Here is a 20744-nt window from a genome sequence, read left to right as displayed (position 1 = left end):
ATTATGTGACTTGTTAAGCACATTTTTACTCCAGAGCTTATTTAGACTTGCCATAACAAAGGGATTGAATACCTATTGACTCAAGACATTTTTACTTTTCATTTTTAATACATTTGTAAACATTTCGCAAAGCACAATTCAACTGAGAAAGTATGGGTTATTGTGACACAATCTAAATGTAATCCATTTTAAATTCAGGCTGTAACACAACAAAATGTGGAAAAAGTTAAGGAGTGTGAATACTTTCTGAAGGCACTGTAAGTGAACAGCGGTACGATACCTTAAACATTCCTGCTCAGAATAAAACCCTTCATGAGTTTAAGGCGTCTGGCATCTGAGGAGCGACTAATTCCCACAAGCCTCTGTCCTCCTCTCTGGGCCTCCTGCTAAATCCATTGATCACTATCCCTCCCCCCCAGAGTCTTCTCAGGTGGCCCAATCCTTGTCTTTCACATAAGCCCAGGATCATACCAATCCCCTGCTGGAGGGGGGACCTGAATCTCCCAGGATTCAGTCTCGCATTACATTACAGAGAGGAAGGATTGTCTAATCTCAGCCTTATAGGGTTCCTTCTCCTCCGGAAGGAGAACGATAAGGAAGAGCCCTTATCTCCATGATGAATTTACTCTGGGACTTGGAAGAGAAAATCAATGGGGCCAGTAGGATTGTGGAGGGTGTTTGAGAGTGTGCTTCAGTTCGGCTGGCGCCTATCCGAACTAGCTAGCCGAACTGAACGAGTGTGCTCTCATACACTCTTAAAAGGCCTTCTCTTTAAAAATGAGAAATAACGGCAATAGTACTGTTTTTCCATTTTGAGATGCCGTAGCCAGTATACATTTCCTCAAAATAGTCCGAATTAATCAAAGATATCTCAAGACATATGTCATTCATTTTGAAGTTTTTGCCGAAGAGGTCTTAGTCGCGCAATTTTACATCTAACGAAGATGTTTGGTGCAGTATTTTTCAATGGAAAAATTTGCATGAAAACGGGTCATTTCTCTTTGAATGACAACAAAGACTTTATTAAAGAATACCTACTGTTAAACAATCACAGATGAAGGTGTGTAGATTCCGGCTCCGAACTTCAGCTTGCCTCCAGAAAAAATGTTCTGTGCATGAACAGCGAAAAACCCCTCACCAGAGTCCAAAACGTCACAAAATGTCGTCATTGTGTGTGTGTGTGTGTGTGTGTGTGTGTGTGTGTGTGTGTGTGTGTGTGTGTGTGTGTGTGTGTGTGTGTGTGTGTGTGTGTGTGTGTGTGTGTGTGTGTGTGTGTGTGTGTGTGTGTGTGTGTGTGTGTGTGTGTGTGTGTGTGTGTGTGCAGTCGATGCATTTGTTTATATTGACTGAGCCTTAGGACCTTCAGTTGCTATTTGAAGAGCGAGATAGCGAGAGAGAGACGGAGAGATTGAATCTACCCTGTGTTAGTCTAGTCTGTCCCTCGGGGTTAATAACAAAGGCTGATAGTATAGCTGAAATGCCACAAAGCTAACACATGAAATGCATTGGGAAATGCTCATTCCAATGTTCAAACGCTTCACGGTCATTTGTAGATAAATGACTAAATAGAAAGGAGCAAATTCTCCAAGTTCGCCTCAAATGAGAACAACCATTATTTCATGTCACTTTTCACTCACAAATGTATTGCTTGCAATGCTGCTTTTACAATCTGTTTCCATAATCTATAAACACATTCTCAAATATGAAGCGTTTGAAGGCAGTACATTGGAATGAGCATTTACCAATGCATTTCATGTGTTAGCATTTCAGCTATACTATCAGCATTTGATTTTAACCCAAAGCGACAGACTAGATTAACACAGCTCTGTCTCTGAACATAATGTTTCCTGTGAGAGAATACAGTGGTATGTTTAAACCTCTCTGGGGTAGGGGGCAGTATTTTGACATCCGGATGAAAAGCATGCCCAAAGTAAACTGCCTGCTACTCGTGCCCAGAAGCTAGGATATGCATATAATTGGTAGATTTGGATAGAAAACACTCTAAAGTTTCCAAAACTGTTAAAATAATGTCTGTGAGTATAACAGAACTGATATGGCAGGCGAAAACCTGAGAAAAATCCATCCAGGAAGTGGGATTTTTTAAATGTTTGTAGTTTTCCATTGACTGCCTATAAAGTACCCAATGACTTAGGAATCAGATTGCACTTCCTATGACTTCCATTAGATGTCAACAGTCTTTAGGAATTGTTTCAGGCTTGTATTCTGAAAAATGAGGGAGTAAGACCACTCTGAGTGAGTGGACCCTGGGAAGTCCCAGAGCTGTTTTCTGTGCGCGACCAAGAGCGCACCTTTCTTGTTTTCCTTTTATATTGAAGAAGCTATTGTCCGGTTGAAATATTATTGATTATTATGACTAAAAACAACCTGAGGATTGATTATAAACATCGTTTGACATGTTTCTATGAACTTTACTGATACTTTTGGGATTTTCCGTCTGCATGTTGTGACTGCCTTTGAGCCAATGGATTACTGAACAAAACGCGCCAACAAAACAGAGGTTTTTGGATATAAAGAGGGACTTTATCGAACAAAACGAACATGTCTTGTGAGTGCAACCATATGAAGATCATCAAAGGTAAGTGATTAATTTTATCGCTATTTCTGACTTTTGTTACTCCTCTACTTGGCTGGTAACTGTTTGTAATGTTTTGTGAGCTGGGCGCTATCCTCAGATAATCGCATGGTATGCTTTCGCCGTAAAGCCTTTTTGAAATCTGACACAACGGTTGGATTAACAAGAAGTTCATCTTTAAGCCGATGTATAACACTTGTATGTTTTATGAATGTTTATAATGAGTATTTCTGTTTTTGAATTTGGCGCTCTGCAATTTCACTGGATGTTGGCCAGGTGGGACGGTAGCGTGCCACATACCCTAGAGAGGTTTTAAGTGAAGTGGCCTATGGGTCACTGAACGTCCTACTGCAGTGATCAACTGTAGACCTCGTTGGCTTTGTTCAGGCACTGAGCTCTTCACTCTTCCCTTACCACCCAGTGTAATGTTCAGTGACTGACCACTGCCTCCTCTCCTTCCCCTCCCCAGATCTGCTGCCTGCTGACCTGGAGCGAGTGGTGAATTGTGAGGCTGTGAAGCTGGGCGAGAGCCCTGGCAGCAGCAGCTCTGTGATGCTGACTCCTGTATCTGAGGTGTCCTCCATGGAGCTGGCCACCCTGTCCCCCGGGCCCCAGGGAGAGGTGTCCCCCTCCTCACAGGCCTCAGAGAGCGGAGCCTCAGATACCAGTGGCCACGAGCAGGGCCCTGAGGCCCCTGGAACAGCCCTGGAGTCAGGCAGCCAGCCGGACACCTCCAGAACAGAGGGGGGTGAGGAGGTCAAGGACCCCAAAAGGATCAAGCCACACCTCCACTGTCCCGTGTGCAAGGTCACGGTCAACTCTACATCCCAGCTGGAGGCACACAACAGTGGTACGAACACGACAGTCTCTGGCGTAGCACACCCTGCAGCCCCCTCAGATAGCATAGGAACACGTCATAAGCCATGATTTATTTATTTTTATTACAGGCTATTAGCTTTAAAACTGAGAATATTTTTTTTTTTACAGAAAATGTGTAGAATAGCAGGAAATTAGCTATAAAATTTGCTCTCTCTGCCCCAATGACAAATATATATACAGTGGGGAGAACAAGTATTTGATACACTGCCGATTTTGCAGGTTTTCCTACTTACAAAGCATGTAGAGGTCTGTAATTTTTATCATAGGTACACTTCAACTATGAGAGACGGAATCTAAAACAAAAATCCAGAAAATCACATTGTATGATTTTTAAGTAATTAATTTGCATTTTATTGCATGACATAAGTATTTGATACATCAGAAAAGCAGAACTTAATATTTGGTACAGAAACCTTTGTTTGCAATTACAGAGATCATACGTTTCCTGTAGTTCTTGACTAGGTTTGCACACACTGCAGCAGGGATTTTGGCCCACTCCTCCCTACAGATCTTCTCCAGATCCTTCAGGTTTCGGGGCTGTCGCTGGGCAATACGGAGTTTCAGCTCCCTCCAAAGATTTTCTATTGGGTTCAGGTCTGGAGACTGGCTAGGCCACTCCAGGACCTTGAGATGCTTCTTACGGAGCCACTCCTTAGTTGCCATGGCTGTGTGCTTTGTGTCGTTGTCATGCTGGAAGACCCAGCCACGACCCATCTTCAATGCTCTTACTGAGGGAAGGAGGTTGTTGGCCAAGATCTCGCGATACATGGCCCCATCCATCCTCCCCTCAATACGGTGCAGTCGTCCTGTCCCCTTTGCAGAAAAGCATCCCCAAAGAATGATGTTTCCACCTCCATGCTTCACGGTTGGGATGGTGTTCTTGGGGTTGTACTCATACTTCTTCTTCCTCCAAACACGGCGAGTGGAGTTAGACCAAAAAGCTCTATTTTTGTCTCATCAGACCACATGACCTTCTCCCATTCCTCCTCTGGATCATCCAGATGGTCATTGGCAAACTTCAGACAGGCCTGGACATGCACTGGCTTAAGCAGGGGGACCTTGCGTGCGCTGCAGGATTTTAATCCATGACGGCGTAGTGTGTTACTAATGGTTTTCTTTGAGACTGTGGTCCCAGCTCTCTTCAGGTCATTGACCAGGTCCTGCCGTGTAGTTCTGGGCTGATCCCTCACCTTCCTCATGATCATTGATGCCCCACGAGGTGAAATCTTGCATGGAGCCCCAGACCGAGGGTGATTGACCGTCATCTTGAACTTCTTCCATTTTCTAATAATTGCGCCAACAGTTGTTTCCTTCTCACCAAGCTGCTTGCCTATTGTCCTGTAGCCCATCCCAGCCTTGTGCAGGTCTACAATTTTATCCCTGATGTCCTTACACAGCTCTCTGGTCTTGGCCATTGTGGAGAGGTTGGAATCTGTTTGATTGAGTGTGTGGACAGGTGTCTTTTATACAGGTAACGAGTTCAAACAGGTGCAGTTAATACAGGTAATGAGTGGAGAACAGGAGGGCTTCTTAAAGAAAAACTAACAGGTCTGTGAGAGCCGGAATTCTTACTGGTTGGTAGGTGATCAAATACTTATGTCATGCAATAAAATGCAAATTAATTATTTAAAAATCATACAATGTGAGTTTCTGGATTTTTGTTTTAGATTCCGTCTCTCACAGTTGAAGTGTACCTATGATAAAAATTACAGACCTCTACATGCTTTGTAAGTAGGAAAACCTGCAAAATCGGCAGTGTATCAAATCAAATACTTGTTCTCCCCACTGTATATACTGTACCTGCTCCAGAGTGCATCTGACATTCTCTTCCTCCCAATCCACTCCTCCAGGTACGAAGCACAAGCAGATGCTGGAGGGCCAGAGCGTCCAGCCGCGGCGCCGGGGGAAGGTGGCGGGGGCTGGGGGGCGCTCGGCCTGCAAGAGCAAGCGCCTGGGCACCAAGGGCAGCGTGGGGGTGCCCAGCAAGAACTTCCACTGCGAGGTGTGTGAGATCTATGTCAACTCGGAGACCCAGCTCAGCCAGGTGAGGAGGCTGGGGGTCGAGGGGATGGTGGCAGGGGAGGGCTGGGTGTTGTACGGGGTGTGGAGGGTTCAGCAATGGGGAGAGAAGTGAAACAGCTGGGGTATAATTTCGTGTGTTGACTTCCTGAGTGGATCTGAGGTGATTGGACTGGACAAGATCTGGTTTCATGTTCTCTCACAGTGAGGCCATTGAGCCACTAGTCTATGTGGAGATCTGACACACTGGGTCTCCTTCCACCTCCACTAAACGTGTCCTGACAGTGTTCTGAATTGATGGAGCAAAAAATGACCCGAAATAAGCTGGAAAGAGTAGAAGATATTGTGAATGTAGCCATGGGGTATGGGAGATAGACAGGGAGGGATATGACCCTCTGGGCTACTCAGGACTCCTGGCGCTGTTTGCGTGACATGAAAGGTGAGAAGAGGAAAGAGAGGGGGGTTGTGGGTAATATTGCACACCCTGAGAGGTGCTTGATAGAGAGTGCTAACCTAATAAGACTCTCATTCAAATGCAGTGTTTTTGGCTCTGTGGGGTTATTAGTTATTTTCATTTATCCTTTATTTAACCAGAGAAGGTCACATTGAGATTTAAATCTCTTTTTCAAGTGTATCCTGTCACATGATGAATAGGTTTTTATTTGACACGAGCAGACAGATAGATGATGTCACTCTACAATAGATGTTGAAGGGACAGACTATAGAACTACCTCTTCAAACAAACTTAACACGTGATTTCTTGGTTGGACTAATTATTTTCAGGGACTTTTTCCACATTTTGTTGCATTACAGTCTTATTTTAAAATTGATTAAATAGTTTTTTAGCAAATGTATTAAAAATAAAAAACTCAAATATTACATTTTACGTAAGTATTCAGACCTTTAACTCAATACTTTCACCTTTAGCAGTGATTATAGCCTCGAGTCTTCTTGGGTGTGACGCTACAAGCTTGGAACACCTGTATTTGGGGAGTTTCTCCCATTCTTCTCTGCAGATCCTCTCAAGCTCTGTCAGGTTGGATGGGGAGCGTCGCTCCACAGCTATTTTCAGGTCTCTCCAGAGATGTTCGATCGGGTTGAAGTCCGGGCTCTGGCTGGGCCCCTCAAGGAAATTCAGAGACTTGTTCCGAAGCCACTCCTGCGTTTCATCAGACTAGAGGATCTTGTTTCTCATGGTCTGAGAGTCCTTTAGGTGCCTTTTGGCAAACTCCAAGCGGGCTGTCATGTGCCTTTTACTGAGGAGTGGCCACTCTACCATAAAGGCCTGATTGGTGGAGTGCTGCAGAGATGGTTGTCCTTCTAGAAGGTTCTTCCAGCTACACAGAGGAACTCTGGAGCTCTTTCAGAGTGACCATCAGGCTCTTGGTCACCTCCCTTACCAAGGCCCTTCTCCTCCGATTTTTAATAAATTAGCAAACATTTCTAAAAACCTGTTTTTGCTTTGTCATGATGGGGTATTGTGTGTAGATTGATCAGGGGAAAAAAATATTTTATCCATTTTAGAATAAGGCTGTAGCGTAACAAAATGTGGAAAATCGAAGGGTCTGAATACTTTCCGACTGGACTGTACCTATGACATCACTACCTCAACCCTCCCACTTTTAAAGGTAGCACAGGACCCATGATGTAATGACAAACGTATTAAATGCTCTTTGCACATGTTACAGTGGAAGGTTTACAATTCCTAAGGTGATGCTAGCAGTGGAAATGTGTGTTTGAATTCACCTGGCACAGCGGCAGCGGCTGCATTTGTATTACAATAAAGCCATTCTGGAAAAAGCATCGTATGAGCATTTTATATTTTTATGCTGTGATTGTTTTCCCACACTATGCAGATGTGTATCAGATGGTATGGTGATCCACTCAGAACTGTCTGTTTGAGCCTGTAAGAGCTGTTAGCAGTATGTTAATGTGGGATATTGACGTGTTTATGGTGTGGTAATCTAGGCATATGGTTTTATTAAACTTCTTTTCTAGGCTGTTTCAGAGATAAATTGTTTCCCTGGTGATGTTTATTAAGTCGTACATGTAATCGTATGGTGGGATGGTTCTGGAACGTTTTGCAGCTCTCTCAGACTAGCTGGTCATGGAAAAGATACAGTATATATGGGCATGTGTAGCAACCTTGCCTACAACAAGCCTTAGTGGTGCATTCCAATGGCACTGTTAAAAGCTCCTCTGATGAACTAGGATTAGCCAGTTGGTAGTAGAACAGAGGAGAGAGAAATAGATGTGCATACTGTAGATAGTGGGAAGGAGTGGTTTTCTTTGTGGTTTTTGTGTCCTCTAAATAGTGTACACTGAGTGTACAAAACTTTAAGAACACCTGCTCTTTCCATGACATAGACTGACCAGGTGAACGCTATGATCCCTTATTGATGTCACTTGTTAAATCCACTTCAATCAGTGTAGATGAAAGGGAGGAGACATGTTAAAAAATGATTTTTAAGCCTTGAGACAATTGAGTGTAGACTGTGTATGTGTGCCATTCAGAGGGTGAATGGGCAAGACAAAAGATTTAAGTGCTTTTGAACGGGGTATGGTAGTAGGTGCCAGGTGCACCGGTTTGAGTGTGTCAAGAACTTCAATGTTGCTGGGTTTTTCACGCTCAACAGTTTCCTGTGTGTATCAAGAATGGTCCACCACCCAAAGAACATCCAACTTGACATAACTCAGGGAAGCATTGGAGTCAAAATGGGCCAGCATCCCTGTGGAACGCTTTATACACATTCTAAAGTCCATGCCCTGAAATTGACTCTGTTCTGAGGGAAGGGGGGGGGGCAGCTTAATATTAGGATGGTGTTCCTAATGTTTTGTTCACTCGGTGTAGATCAGACATGGTCTACTAGATAAATCCAGCAATATAAACTAAATTAGCAGACTAATGTTTCTCCTCTGATCTCTTCAGCACATGAACAGCAGGAGACACAAGGACCGTCTGGCAGGAAAGCCCCCCAAACCCAAGTTCAGCCCCCACAACAAGAGCCAGCCCACCTCCAGCTTATCGGTGAGACACGGCACACACACAGATACACACACACACACGCTCCATTGCATGAGATTGGAGGTTAAAGTTTGAGACCCATATATTTGGAAAATCGTCTAAGAAAATATTGGCCAATAATGTTCAATCTCTGAATAACATTGATATTTATCTCCTGAATTGACTGAACTTTAATGAAATTGTCCCCAACCCTGACACACACACACACACACACACACACACACACCTCATTGCTCCTTCCTAGGTGGTTGTCTCTCCAGTGAAGCAGCATGCCTGCCTGTGTGCCTGTGCTGTCAGAGAGGTTAAGGACACTGCTTTGTGGTAGTGAATGGGTCCCATGTACCTGAGACATTCAAGGCTGAAATACCCCCAGCACTACCCCCAGCACTACCTACTGACAAAGCCTGCAGCCTGAATCAGCACTCTGTATTAATCACTTTTGTGCTCCTGTCATGTGCGCACCTCCCCTCGAACCTCTCCTTCTCCCCATCTCCTCCGCTCCACCCCACCTCCACCCCACCTCCACCTCCCTATTTCTCCCTCCTCCGCATCTCCTCCACCTCCCCCTCTTCCCATCCTGCCCCTCCCCCCTGCAGACTGTGAGATGGGCTGGGTATGCAGGCGGGGCCGTGTCTGCCATGAAGAAAATGTTCAGCCAGTACAACTTCACCTCTCTCTCTACTCAGGTGAGTGGCAGGGCCCAGGGCAGGCAGGGACAGGGGAGAAGTGGGCTGTTAGGGATACAGCTGGCTTAACCACTGGAACTGGCTAGGTGCAGGGGATTGAACAGCACCAGAAACGAATGCTCTACTGTAAACTTTATAAAGGGTTTGAAGTTTAAGCATGTCTGTGGTTCGGTCTTTTGTTCTTTTGTCTTGACTGTGTGAGAGTGTTCATAAGGCAAGTCCCCTAGAGGGACGGGTAGTTGTGGTGAGAGAAAGGATATTAGTATGGAGAAATGTACGAGCATGTTAATCCAAGGTAACGATGTGTGCTAAAAGAGCAATGTTCCCTGTTTGCTGAGCAAATGTGTGCTCTACTTTGAGTAAATATGTGCGCTTCAAGAAGTGACATGTGCTCTCCGTCTCTGCTCTCCTCTCTACTTTCCTTCCCTCCTTCGCTCTCTCCTCCTCTCCTTCAGACCAAACTGGCCTTCCAGAAGCAGCTGACCAAGAGCCTGACCACTGGCTTCCTGCCTAGCCCCCTCACCCAGCCCACCTTGTGCACCATGGCAACCAATCCTCTGGCTCTGCGCCACCCGGCGGGCACCACCTTCTTTCAGACGCCCTTCCTGAGCCCCACCTTGTTCCGGCCCGCCCCGGGGCCCCTGAGGGCCACGCACCCCTCCATTATCTTCTCCCCTTATTAATGACACAGTACAGCCCCCCGTCCCTCTGTCCCCCTCTACCAACCCTCTTGCCCTGCCTCCATTACTGTGACCCACATGACGAGGGCCACGCCACGCACAAACTATGCAGACCACAGGAGCCAGGATGGAGAGAACAGAGAGAACGAGGCTAACAACTGCTCCTGTCATGGAGGACACACCCCCAAGGCCAAGGCCACGCCTCCTCTCCACCACGCCCCATCTGTCTGCTCCTTCTCTTGTGGTTGGTGGCCTGAGGAACAGGACACACCTCCAGGGACAAACTGGTGCAGCCAGGAGGCCTCTCTCTTACACAGCCATTTCACGGGTCGATTTGGTTTGGATTCTTAATATTATTGTGTAATTTATTAGAGAACAAAAATAGATGTATCTGTTTAGTGTGGTTGCCACAAATAAGGTCCCTTTACGTCATGCTACTCCTCAGAACATTGTTTCTATTATTGGTTGGCTTGCTTTCTGTTGTTGTGGGTCGATATAGGGGATGCTAGCAGGTGAGCCCAATGCTCTCTGAGCTTGTGACTGTCTTCAGCCATATGTGGAGCTGCAGATCTGCAGCCCTATGGACCCAAGTCTATGAGTGGGATCTGTCAGAATTATATGAACTCATATTTTTCCACCAACACCCTTCCACAAAGCCCCTATCTCCCAAACCATGTTACTGGGCTCTTGTCATTGGAACCCAGAGCTCTGAATTGATGTGCAGAATAGATGCTGAGGCCCTTTCTCTCTCTCTCTCTCTCCTCTCTCTCCTCTCTCTCTCTCTTTCTCTTTCTCTCACTCTCTTTGAGTCACAGCCCAACATGGCCTTTCATGATTCATTTTTTACCCTGCATCCCCAGAATTAAGCACTCATTAAGGTCCTGAAAAAGTCAGCTTGTCAACTTGATTTTGTCTCAAGTTGCAGATCTGCCTCATTAAAGATCTTTGCTCCGTAGCAGCGCTGGTGCATTGGTTCTGACTGTCTCTATTTCTCCCGTTGCGGAACGGGCAGCACAAAATCATTTTAAAAAGCCTGGCTGTCTTATATTGTAATCTGCCATGGTTCCCTGTATCCCAGTGATTTTATAGTGTTTGATCCCCCAATTGTACTCCCTGAGCCATAGTCCTTAATTTTCTCTTGAGCTATCTCAGCAGGAGCTGATGGGTGGCAGTGAATGACAATTTCCCCTTGCTCAAAAAAGACACCAAGGGGTGGAAATTACTTGATGGGTTTACAATCCTCAATTCAAGGTTTCCACTGTGCAGAGAGATGTGTGGATAATGGGGGGGGGTGTGAGAACACATTTCCCAGATCACTGATTGGATCATCAGGAATGGAGGGAAAGAAACAAAGCACAGTGCCATGGCAACCACATTAAAAGCACCTTAAACAGATTTACTTGCGAAAGCAATGAAAATATGTTCTATTTTTTTGTTGTTATTCCTGGTGTGATTCATAAACTCATGCCAGTTTGATTTAGCATTTTTCAATCACACAAACAATCAAATTATAACGATTCAATTTGATTGTTGTTATTATCCATGAGACCGGTCTGAATCTAAATCTCAGATCTAGTTACATTTTTAAAGCAATACGTTCAATCAATGTGTCTATGTTTAGAACGGTTATACAGTAGGAGAATATAGGATGTGGAGAGGTGGCTTTATCTGATTCTGAACAATGTATCTGTACCTCTACAGAGATGCTCTACAGCCTACCGTACTGTATTTGAAAGGCCAATTCCAAGTGGCCAGTGCTAATAGTCATTTGAACTGATGGGTTGTTGTGATGCGATTTTCCTTGATGGTCAATCTCGTTCTCATGTTGTGACTGTGTGTTGAGCTAAGCTATAAATAGCAGCTCTCATACTGTGGGACGGACGCTGCAGCCCTCTCTCTGTGTTGACATTGCTGGGCTTTCACCTCACAGAGGAGCAGGACACAGCTTTTATATGGATTACACAGAACAGCCCGTGATATTGATGTCTCAAGTGCAGTAGAACACATAATCATATTCCCATACCCCTCTCTCCTAAACAAGTAGACCCACCTTGAAACAAACACTCAATAGCCCCCACCAGACCAGACCCAATACTTGGGGCTCCTGATTTATCCCAACACCAACTCTCTTTGCTGGTTTATTACCAAACCCAACACTTACACCCAACCAATCTACTTTAGCAACAGCAAAATGGGGTAAATCCTATGCAGTTTTGTTGTTCCCGTCACTTCAGTCAGTGCAATAGTATTTCCATGTGTGTGACGCAGCAGCGCCACCTGCAGTGAAGACCTTGTTATTGCCCTTCTAGATCAAACCCAGCACTGTCTCTCCTCCATCTCTTTAAATCTCTTTGATTCTGTACATGTTTCTGAGGCCTTTGTCTTTGGGAATATGAAACCAAGCCATCAGGTCTCTTTGCCATACCAATGTGATTCTCTCCAGTCACAGTAAGTTACTCAGTGAACCAGCCAGCCTATTGATCTCCAGTGTTCGTTCTGTCTGTCTGTCTGTCTGTCTGTCTGTCTGTCTGTCTGTCTGTCTGTCTGTCTGTCTGTCTGTCTGTCTGTCTGTCTGTCTGTCTGTCTGTCTGTCTGTCTGTCTGTCTGTCTGTCTGTCTGTCTGTCTGTCTGTCTGTCTGTCTGTCTGTCTGTCTGTCTGTCTGTCTGTCTGTCTGTCTGTCTGTCTGTCTGTCTGTCTGTCTGTCTGTCTGTCATTACATGGGAACTCTATGGTATTCAGACATTTAAGTACATTTTTAATAAATAAATGCATATAGGCAAATTATCTATGTAGAAAATATAGAGTAAATATAGACATTTTATCAAAGTTGCTATTGTTATCTTTATCTTGATGAAACGCTATCTTATCTGAGGGTAGACTGTTGATGTAGCCTACAGCAGACACATGCTGTACATGGAAAGGAGAAATACTTTGCTTGTTTTTTTCTGTTTGTTTTATTTACATGGTTTTACTGTACTTGTTTTTTAACCTACAAAAGAGACAAATGTTGAATCGAAAAATGGTTGAGTGATTTTTTTCTTCTTGTTCAATGTTGAACTGAATTATGGAATTGAATTATTAACGCCACACAATAGATGTGGAACAAAAAATGCCTTTCAGATGTAATTATCCAGTATATCCCAAGAGTGTCAACCGCTGGTCAGTTTCTGGCTTTCTCAGGGCTTACAGTTTCAGCTACATGAATACCATACAATCATCCACACAATCAGAGCCTCTCAAACGTCATCACCATAGAGACGGGTCATACACTGTACTTGTGGATGACGTGAAATAATAGCCATACAGAACAGGATTGAAGACGTTTTGATGTAAAATGTCCATACACGGAATATGACGATCATATAGGAGGACATTGGGGTGTGTCCGTGTCTCTCTTTTTCACTCCTCTCTTTTTCACTCCTCCGTCCCTGTGCACAGCCAAGGGAACCATGGATAGACCAGCCCAGATACAGAGCTCAGTCCTGGGTATAATAAGGGATCTGTCCCCTTATTATAGAAAGAGACACCATGGATAAAACAAAGCACTATGATCACATTCTCTTCAATTGCAGTGTGGTGAAATGTCAATTATCTATCAGTCTACTAGTGACCCATTTCTTTCAGTAAAAGAACATGTGCTGTATGTAATGGCAGGCTATGAAACTACAAGGCAGCCATGTTGACTGAGACTACTGCTGGTGAGGTGGGAGGAGCTGGCGTTTCTCAAAACTGAGTTTCCTGGTATAGGATCTGCATATCACTGATGTCAAAGCACAGCTCTCATTTCCCCCTATTTTAGAAATGAGTCTACACAGCAGGCATTCAACGCTGCAAAGATAATTGCATGAAGGTGAATGGAGAAAGGTGTCTGCCCCCATCCGAGTCCTGCCTCATTAGCCCTGTCTATACCTGGTTCCAACCTGCTGCCTTTGTCCTGATCTTGTTCACATTCTGATTGTGCCCACATTTTTAGACAAGTGTTGACAATTAAAAGACGCATTGTGATCAGATCTTATAAGTGTAAACAGACAAGATCAGGACGAAGATCGCATATTAACAGCAGGTATAAACAGGGCTATTGACAAAGAAAGGAGTGGCATGCTTAGGATCAACAGTCTGGATGATAATCTGGATTATCTGCACAGTATTCACACCCAGATGGTTTCAGTAGGCAGAGCATCATAACGTCATACTCTGGAGCGGCTCCAGATAATGGAGAGAGATTAGGTTCTGAACAATATCATGGAACGATACTGGATTCTGGACCACCACCACAGCTCAGCTCAGCGCTGTTCTTCACAGCTTTTCTCTGTCCTTCGTGTACAGAGCGGGTCCTGTGTCATGTGCTCTTGTTGTGCTCTCTGAACTGAAGCCAGAGTCAGTCTCTTGCCATAATGACGCCAATCATCAAAGCCGCGTCTGTCTGGAGACTCTTCTGGACTGTAATGAACTGTAACAAGCATACCATAATGATGTGAATTTTGTTCAATCAGCTATTCATTTGTTAGCTTCCCACCCATGTCCTTGTTTATTGGAAGTGGAGCACGTACTCATAATGTAGTTGGACAGCATTGTTGTTCTCACTGTAGGTCCTTATGCCAGCTCTCCCCGTGTGAAAACGTTAGGTAAGCACAAACACACCTCTCCCATTGCCAAAACACGGGAAGTTCAAGTCAAGTGATCATATCCATGTCTGAAGCCAGTCTCGGGATGACAGAAGAAACATGGAACCTTGTAAGACCTCTCCACAAACCCCTACATATCCACACCACTGATATATTGATCTCTGCCTGAATGCTGTGAAGTAACACCCATTTATTTTGCTGTGGTGGTCAGTCTGTCAGTCCCTGGTTCCTCCAACCCTACAAGGACATGGAGTCAGTTCAGTGTGTACGTCAAGTTGTACAGTACATATCAATATCTGTGACTGCTTGGCTACGTTTAGACAGGCAGCCCAATTCTGATATTATTTTTCACTAATTGGTCTTTTGACCAATCAGATCAGCTCTGAAAAAGATCTGATGTAAAAAGATCTGATTGGCCAAAAGACCAATTAGTGGGAGGAAAAAAACTGAATTGGGCTGCCTGTGTAAATGCAGCCCTTGTGTTCCATTTAAAGCCAATGGTACATTACAAAACATATACTACGATGTAGAAGATATTCTATGAGGGGACATGACCCGTATTTATTGTAACACCTTTGTCACTGTGTTCACAGTACATTTGATTACAATGATCTTCATGATGTACAATAGGAATTATAAGGTGGAATATAGAGTAAGATATTTTGATAAGCTATTGAGTCTTTGCTTTAAATGTTTGTTTTTTCCGTCTGTATAGATAATGCCAGGTTGAATATGAATGACAGAGAAATAAATGGGGGAGAGAGAAATAGACAGAGGGAGAAGTTGGATAGTGAAATAAATCGATTAGATCCTTCACTTCCTCAGCTTCACTTTGTATTTTATTGACCTTTAAGTGTCCGGCTATTGACTGGAACCAGACGACTTGTCAACATGTCCCGCTTTCTAATGTCAAAGGTGTTAGATCCTCTACGCACGCACGCGCACGCACGCACACACACACACACACACACACACACACACACACACACACACACACACACACACACACACACACACACACACACACACACACACACACACACACACACACACACACACACACACACACACACACACACACACACACACACACACACACACACACACCACAGCATATTGCTTTGCAGCATGATCAAATTATTCAAAATGACATGTTGTGTGTTTACATTCATTAGATATTGTCCTATAGCAGATTATGTAAACTCGCCCTCTGTGTATTCAGGTGGAATGAGCTGCACCAACTGCTTTGGGGCCCGGTTAATGTTGATCTGTCGCAGAGCATCAAAATCATTATTTCATAAACATTTGACCTTTCCCTTGCAACCAAATCATGGCCATAAATTCATACCTCTCTTGTAAAGAGGAAGAAATCATCTCTTCTGTGACAGTTTTAGCTTTGCAGCAGGCCACGGTAGCTGTAGCTTTCTGGAGGGATTTCATATAAAAAAGATCTGGCCTTATAACAGGGAACCTGTTTGGAACCTGAGTTGTGTTGGTCCAGAGGCTGGGGTCAAACAGTTAGAATGGCCCCATGGGGCACATAATCATGCCAAATCACGAGTCCATTGTTCAACCTGTGTGCTGTCCTCTCTCTATCCAAACCCTTAAATCTCACACTACCTCTTGAAGACATAGTGTCGGGAGGGAAAGGCTGCGATTAGAAGGTCACTATAGCAACTGCCAGGGTTGAGATAAATAATCTCCACTGTAAAAAGAAAGGGGGAGAAATCCCATTGGTCCTCTGTATGTCCCTGGGGGAAGCTAGCTAGATGCTCAGCTGCAGCACTGAGGAAGGATCTGGTGTTTTTTTTGCTATGACAGTAAAACAGTATTGGAGTAGAGATAAAAGGACATTACCTCTGTATTTTTTGTCTTAGTGTCATCCTTGGGGAAATGGTTTTGGCAGTAGTCTAGTTGAAGAGGTGCGTTCATAAATCACAACGGGGACAAGTCACAAATCTACTGCTCCCCTCGCCCCCCTTGTCTCACAGTATTCACAGTGTGTATTTCAAGCCGTGTGGTAAATGTCACATTTTAACAGGAGATCAATATAGAGAGTGAGATGTTTTATTGTTCATTGCCCTCTGTTAAACGTAGATAAGAAAATGTATGAGAGTGTGGCGGGTTATATAGGGTCCCGAGGTTGTTTTGTGTTAAAGTTATTTTACCTTATGTACTGGGTAAGAAGACAATAAATGTGGGTTGTAATACTATGCTAGTTTATAATGATCCATACATGTGACTCAATAAATGCACAATTTCTTAGTAAACATCATCAGCACACTGGCCGTCATTAAAAACAACCTGGTGTGCTCTGAAGGTGAGTATAGTATCAATTCAGAGACGTTCCACTTGAGGTTTTCTCATTAGCTTACATTAACCTTTCCAGTCAGCTGGTCCATGTGGAACTGTTGGCAGCTTCATTTGCTCTACATAAACATGTCTGACCTTGTCTCAGTTTATGTAGGGCGGAATTCTCATCACCACGGGGACTTATCCCTACTACAACACTGTTTCAATGTAAAAAGGCCACTTCAAATATGTTTTTTTTGTGTGCCTGAAATATTTAGATGTATAGTTCCAACGGTATAGAATAGATGTTTCAGCAACCTATTCCTCAGAACTAATGCCATTCATTACTGGGGAGAGGAATCATAACTAACCTGACTGTTGTCAAAGTCAGGTTAAATATAGACTACAAAGAATCTCGCCTGAAGTATCTTACATCAAAGGCAGAGATGAAGCCTTTATAATGGATTTGTACAGATGTACTCACAGCAATTACCACTAAAGAACAAAAGGCCAATTGCACACAAGGTCCAACCGAAATTTGACTTCCGCTTTTAACCCAACCCCTCCGAGGGACACACATACAGGTTTGTTGGAGAGGTGTTGGGGGCTGCCACACTGAGCAACCAGGGGGCTGTTGTTGTGGGGGGTTAAGGGCTTTGCTTATGGGCACAACAGAAGGAATCTAGGATTTTATACCAGAAACCCTCCGGTTGCCAGTTCACTTCCCGCACGATTTTCCCCTGTTGGACCCAGGATTTGAACTGGCAACCCTTCAGTTGCTGGCTCACATCTCAAACCAAACCTGCCCGCCCCCCAGGGAGCTTCTACACAGCAGTGAGAGAAAAGAAGTTGAATCGTTGGTCATCCCAGCTGCTTTAAAATGTTGCCCTTTGAAAATGCATGAGTTATTCTGTGATACTACTCGGACTTCTCTCTCCTTCTCCACATTTCTGACATGGAGGCAGAGTTTGGATGGATTTGAGCAAAGTTTAGAGATCTCTGTAGATCTTTATCCTAGCTCACAGGGATGATCTGTGGCGATGGCAGTGCAATGTAGGAATATTTTAATAAAGACATTAAAATGTTTGTATTATGTTTAATTACTTCATAAATCGTGCAAATCAAAGATATACACAACAGCCTCAACTTAGATGCAGAGGGAATCTTTTAATTTGTTTACACGGCATGCAAATGATTATCCAGTCTCCAGAACATTTTAAAAGATTAATACTGTGCTCTATATTGCATCAGTATAAATGCCCCAATATTTATCATGAAAATAATATGCACTTCAATAATACAGACATAAAGATGCAAATTCACAACGTCAAAACATAATACAAATATAAAGATCTGTGAATAATCACAAAACAAAAAACGACATCCAAACTAGGCCAATGCATCTTTCTTGTTCAGTGACACACACATGAAATGTTGCACAATAACTATGGACCCTGATATGGCATTAAAGGGCTTCGGTCAGATAAACAATTTGAAAATGAAATACATTTGCATTTCGTCTGACCAACATTGTGTTTAACAGCTCAGTAACAAAGATCAAGGACGCCCCGTGGTTTTCAAGGACAGTAAGGAGTTTCTGATAAAGTACAGATAATTCAGCATGCTTAGGCTGTGGTCAAGAGCTCCATAGATATAACAGTCAGGGCAAGCCTCTTTCTCTCAGTCGCCACATCAGGGCCTGTCCAGCAGGCAGGAAGCTCATCAAACACGCTACTCACCAAGAGACATCACATAAGACCGCTAGTCTGTCACAACAATTAAAATCTTTAGACAACGTCATTTTAAAACTCAAAGCGATCTCAAAAGACAGTAACATGTTTTCTGACATCTCTAAAAGAATAGAGGAATGTTTTATTAATTCTTCAAAATATGGATTTGTTTCATGTGCTGTAACTTAAAATAAAATGCAGATCATCCATGCTAAAATAGTTGCCATATTTCATCTGAGTAGATGGCATGCCAGTAGTGTAACAAATCTCCTGATTAACTAACAGTAATAGAATCCCTTATGTATCCTCCATGATACAAACAACCCTCTTGATTATCAATTTGTGTTACTTTTGATGTCATTTACTTGTCGTCAAAGATCAGTCTAAATGGTAAAATATGAGTCTAAATATGAGTCAAAATCTCCAAGAAACCATTGGTTTCTGATTCAGTCAGTGTACATTCATTCAGACCTAAAATTGCCTGTATTTGTAATAGGCTAATAATTAGCCTACTGTGTTTCTCCTCTCCTACTCTTTCACTCCCTGTCTCCTGAAATCTTTCTCATTCTTCATCAACCCTCACTCCCTCCCGCATCCATCCCCCTGCTCCCTCAGCTATCGACAGAGCCACTCCCCTTGTTCTTATTGCGGCTGAGGGGGAAGGATGATTTGCTCTGGGGCTGGGTCATCTTGCTGGCCAGGTGGACAAAAGGCTCGATGAGGGTCCTCCGGTCTGCCACAGACACCTCCCACAGACGCACCTTTTCTGTCTTGGCCCAGTGCTGGGCCACTTCCGAGTCCACTCTCCTCTGCTCCTGCATGTCCAGCTTGTTGCCCAGCACCACTATGGTCACCTGTGGACAGATCATCTCATCCATTTAGCACAGCCTCACATCACCTGGATATCAGCAAGTGAAGTGTGGTGGGTAGATAAGAACTTTAGGACATCTTTTTAAAATATATTTTACCTTATTATTTTCTCCTAACCCTACCACTGATGGTCTGCAGTCAGTGGCGATAGGACGGCCGTTCATCAGCAGGGTCTGTTTTGTCCTGAAGTCTGCGGTGTTATTTAACTAGCCTACACGACACTGTGCTTTACAACTACCATTGAAATCGATGAAAGTCCTTACCTCTTTCTTATCACGGAAGCGGTCAATGTCTTTCTTGAGGGCCTCCATGCGTTTGAAGGACTCCGTACTGTCGATGCTGTAGACCAGGACAAAACCGTCTGCAAAGGAGAAGTAGTGGCGAGGGAACTCCAGACCATCACGAAGACCCCGGGTGTCGTAGAAGCGCACTTGCTCTCGAGTGCCACGGTCCGTTTCTATGGAGCCAATATAGATATCCTCCAGGGTCTCCATGGGCTCTGAGCCTAGGGGGGGGAAAGAGGGGAGCACTTTGGGATATAAATGGGACCAGAGGATCTGTGTAGTCAAAACATCAACATTGTCCTTGATCTCCTAGGTCCTACAAATGAATTGTTTACCCGCAATATGATTGGCATACAGCAGTTGCTCCAGGACAGCAGTCTTGCCAACCGCAGCCAGACCACACACCACCACTTTACAACTCTTGCCCATGATGATGATCAGTCTCTTGGCAACTCTGTAATTGAATAACAAGTCAGATGACAGTCTTGTCTCTGCAGCTAGCATGAAAAAAAGAGACAGACAGACAGACACACACACACACGCGCACGCAAAACATGATATTATCATGACAGTAGCAAACGTTTGCTAGCTAGCTACATGCTAACATTTAGCATCTATTTAGTTAGCTAACGATTCTATTTAAGTGATAATGGCCGTTGTTATGTTCTTCCAGATAACAACTCAATTCAACATTTGATTTCCTTGCAAACTTTTTACCTATAAAATGTAACTACACCGCTCCCGTAAATTCCAGACACCACTATCCAAAAATACTTCCTGTTTACAATGCATACGTAACGTCTCCCTCACTATCTTTAGTAACTGCGACCTCTAGCGTCCGATGGTCGTAAGACTTGTTTGAGTCACAACCACAGAGTATGGAAGACATTAACATGTTTTATTTTAATAGAGCGAGCTAGCTTCAATGTTACTCTATTTTTACTGACAAAATAGTCTGTCCGACCATACATTGTTTTACCCTGGCTGGGTGTCTGTTTCTGCTCTCTTGCCAATGCCAACTCCTGGTGGGCCAAAAACTATGGAGGAATTAAAGTGAGAC

The 20744-nt window shown here is 43.9% G+C and overlaps 2 protein-coding genes across 3 annotated transcripts in view; one reads left to right on the top strand and one right to left on the bottom strand.

Annotated features, from left to right (window-relative positions):
* The window catches only part of LOC139564757 (zinc finger protein 385C-like), a 196710-nt gene extending 181388 nt beyond the window's left edge, over window positions 1–15322 (top strand). For both annotated transcript variants that reach the window (XM_071384547.1, XM_071384548.1), the window contains 5 exons: window positions 3063–3443; window positions 5323–5516; window positions 8421–8519; window positions 9113–9202; window positions 9658–15322. In XM_071384547.1, the coding sequence (XP_071240648.1) occupies window positions 3063–3443; window positions 5323–5516; window positions 8421–8519; window positions 9113–9202; window positions 9658–9885 (992 nt within the window). In that variant the 3' untranslated portion in view covers window positions 9886–15322. The remainder of the gene's footprint in view (window positions 1–3062; window positions 3444–5322; window positions 5517–8420; window positions 8520–9112; window positions 9203–9657) is intronic.
* A 2560-nt stretch (window positions 15323–17882) lies between these two features.
* On the bottom strand, window positions 17883–20559 carry LOC139564759 (NF-kappa-B inhibitor-interacting Ras-like protein 2). Its single transcript, XM_071384551.1, has 4 exons — window positions 20402–20559; window positions 20020–20138; window positions 19664–19905; window positions 17883–19384 (listed from the first exon to the last, which is right to left on the bottom strand). Exons 2-4 carry the CDS (start codon window positions 20111–20113, stop codon window positions 19142–19144), a joined length of 579 nt encoding a protein of 192 aa, XP_071240652.1. The 5' UTR covers window positions 20114–20138; window positions 20402–20559; the 3' UTR covers window positions 17883–19141.
* Window positions 20560–20744: the final 185 nt, after the last annotated feature.

Source organism: Salvelinus alpinus, chromosome 36 (assembly GCF_045679555.1).
Source record: "Salvelinus alpinus chromosome 36, SLU_Salpinus.1, whole genome shotgun sequence".
Lineage (NCBI taxonomy): Eukaryota > Metazoa > Chordata > Actinopteri > Salmoniformes > Salmonidae > Salvelinus > Salvelinus alpinus.
Note: the sequence above shows the minus strand (reverse complement) of the source record. Positions and strands in the feature narration are given on the sequence as shown.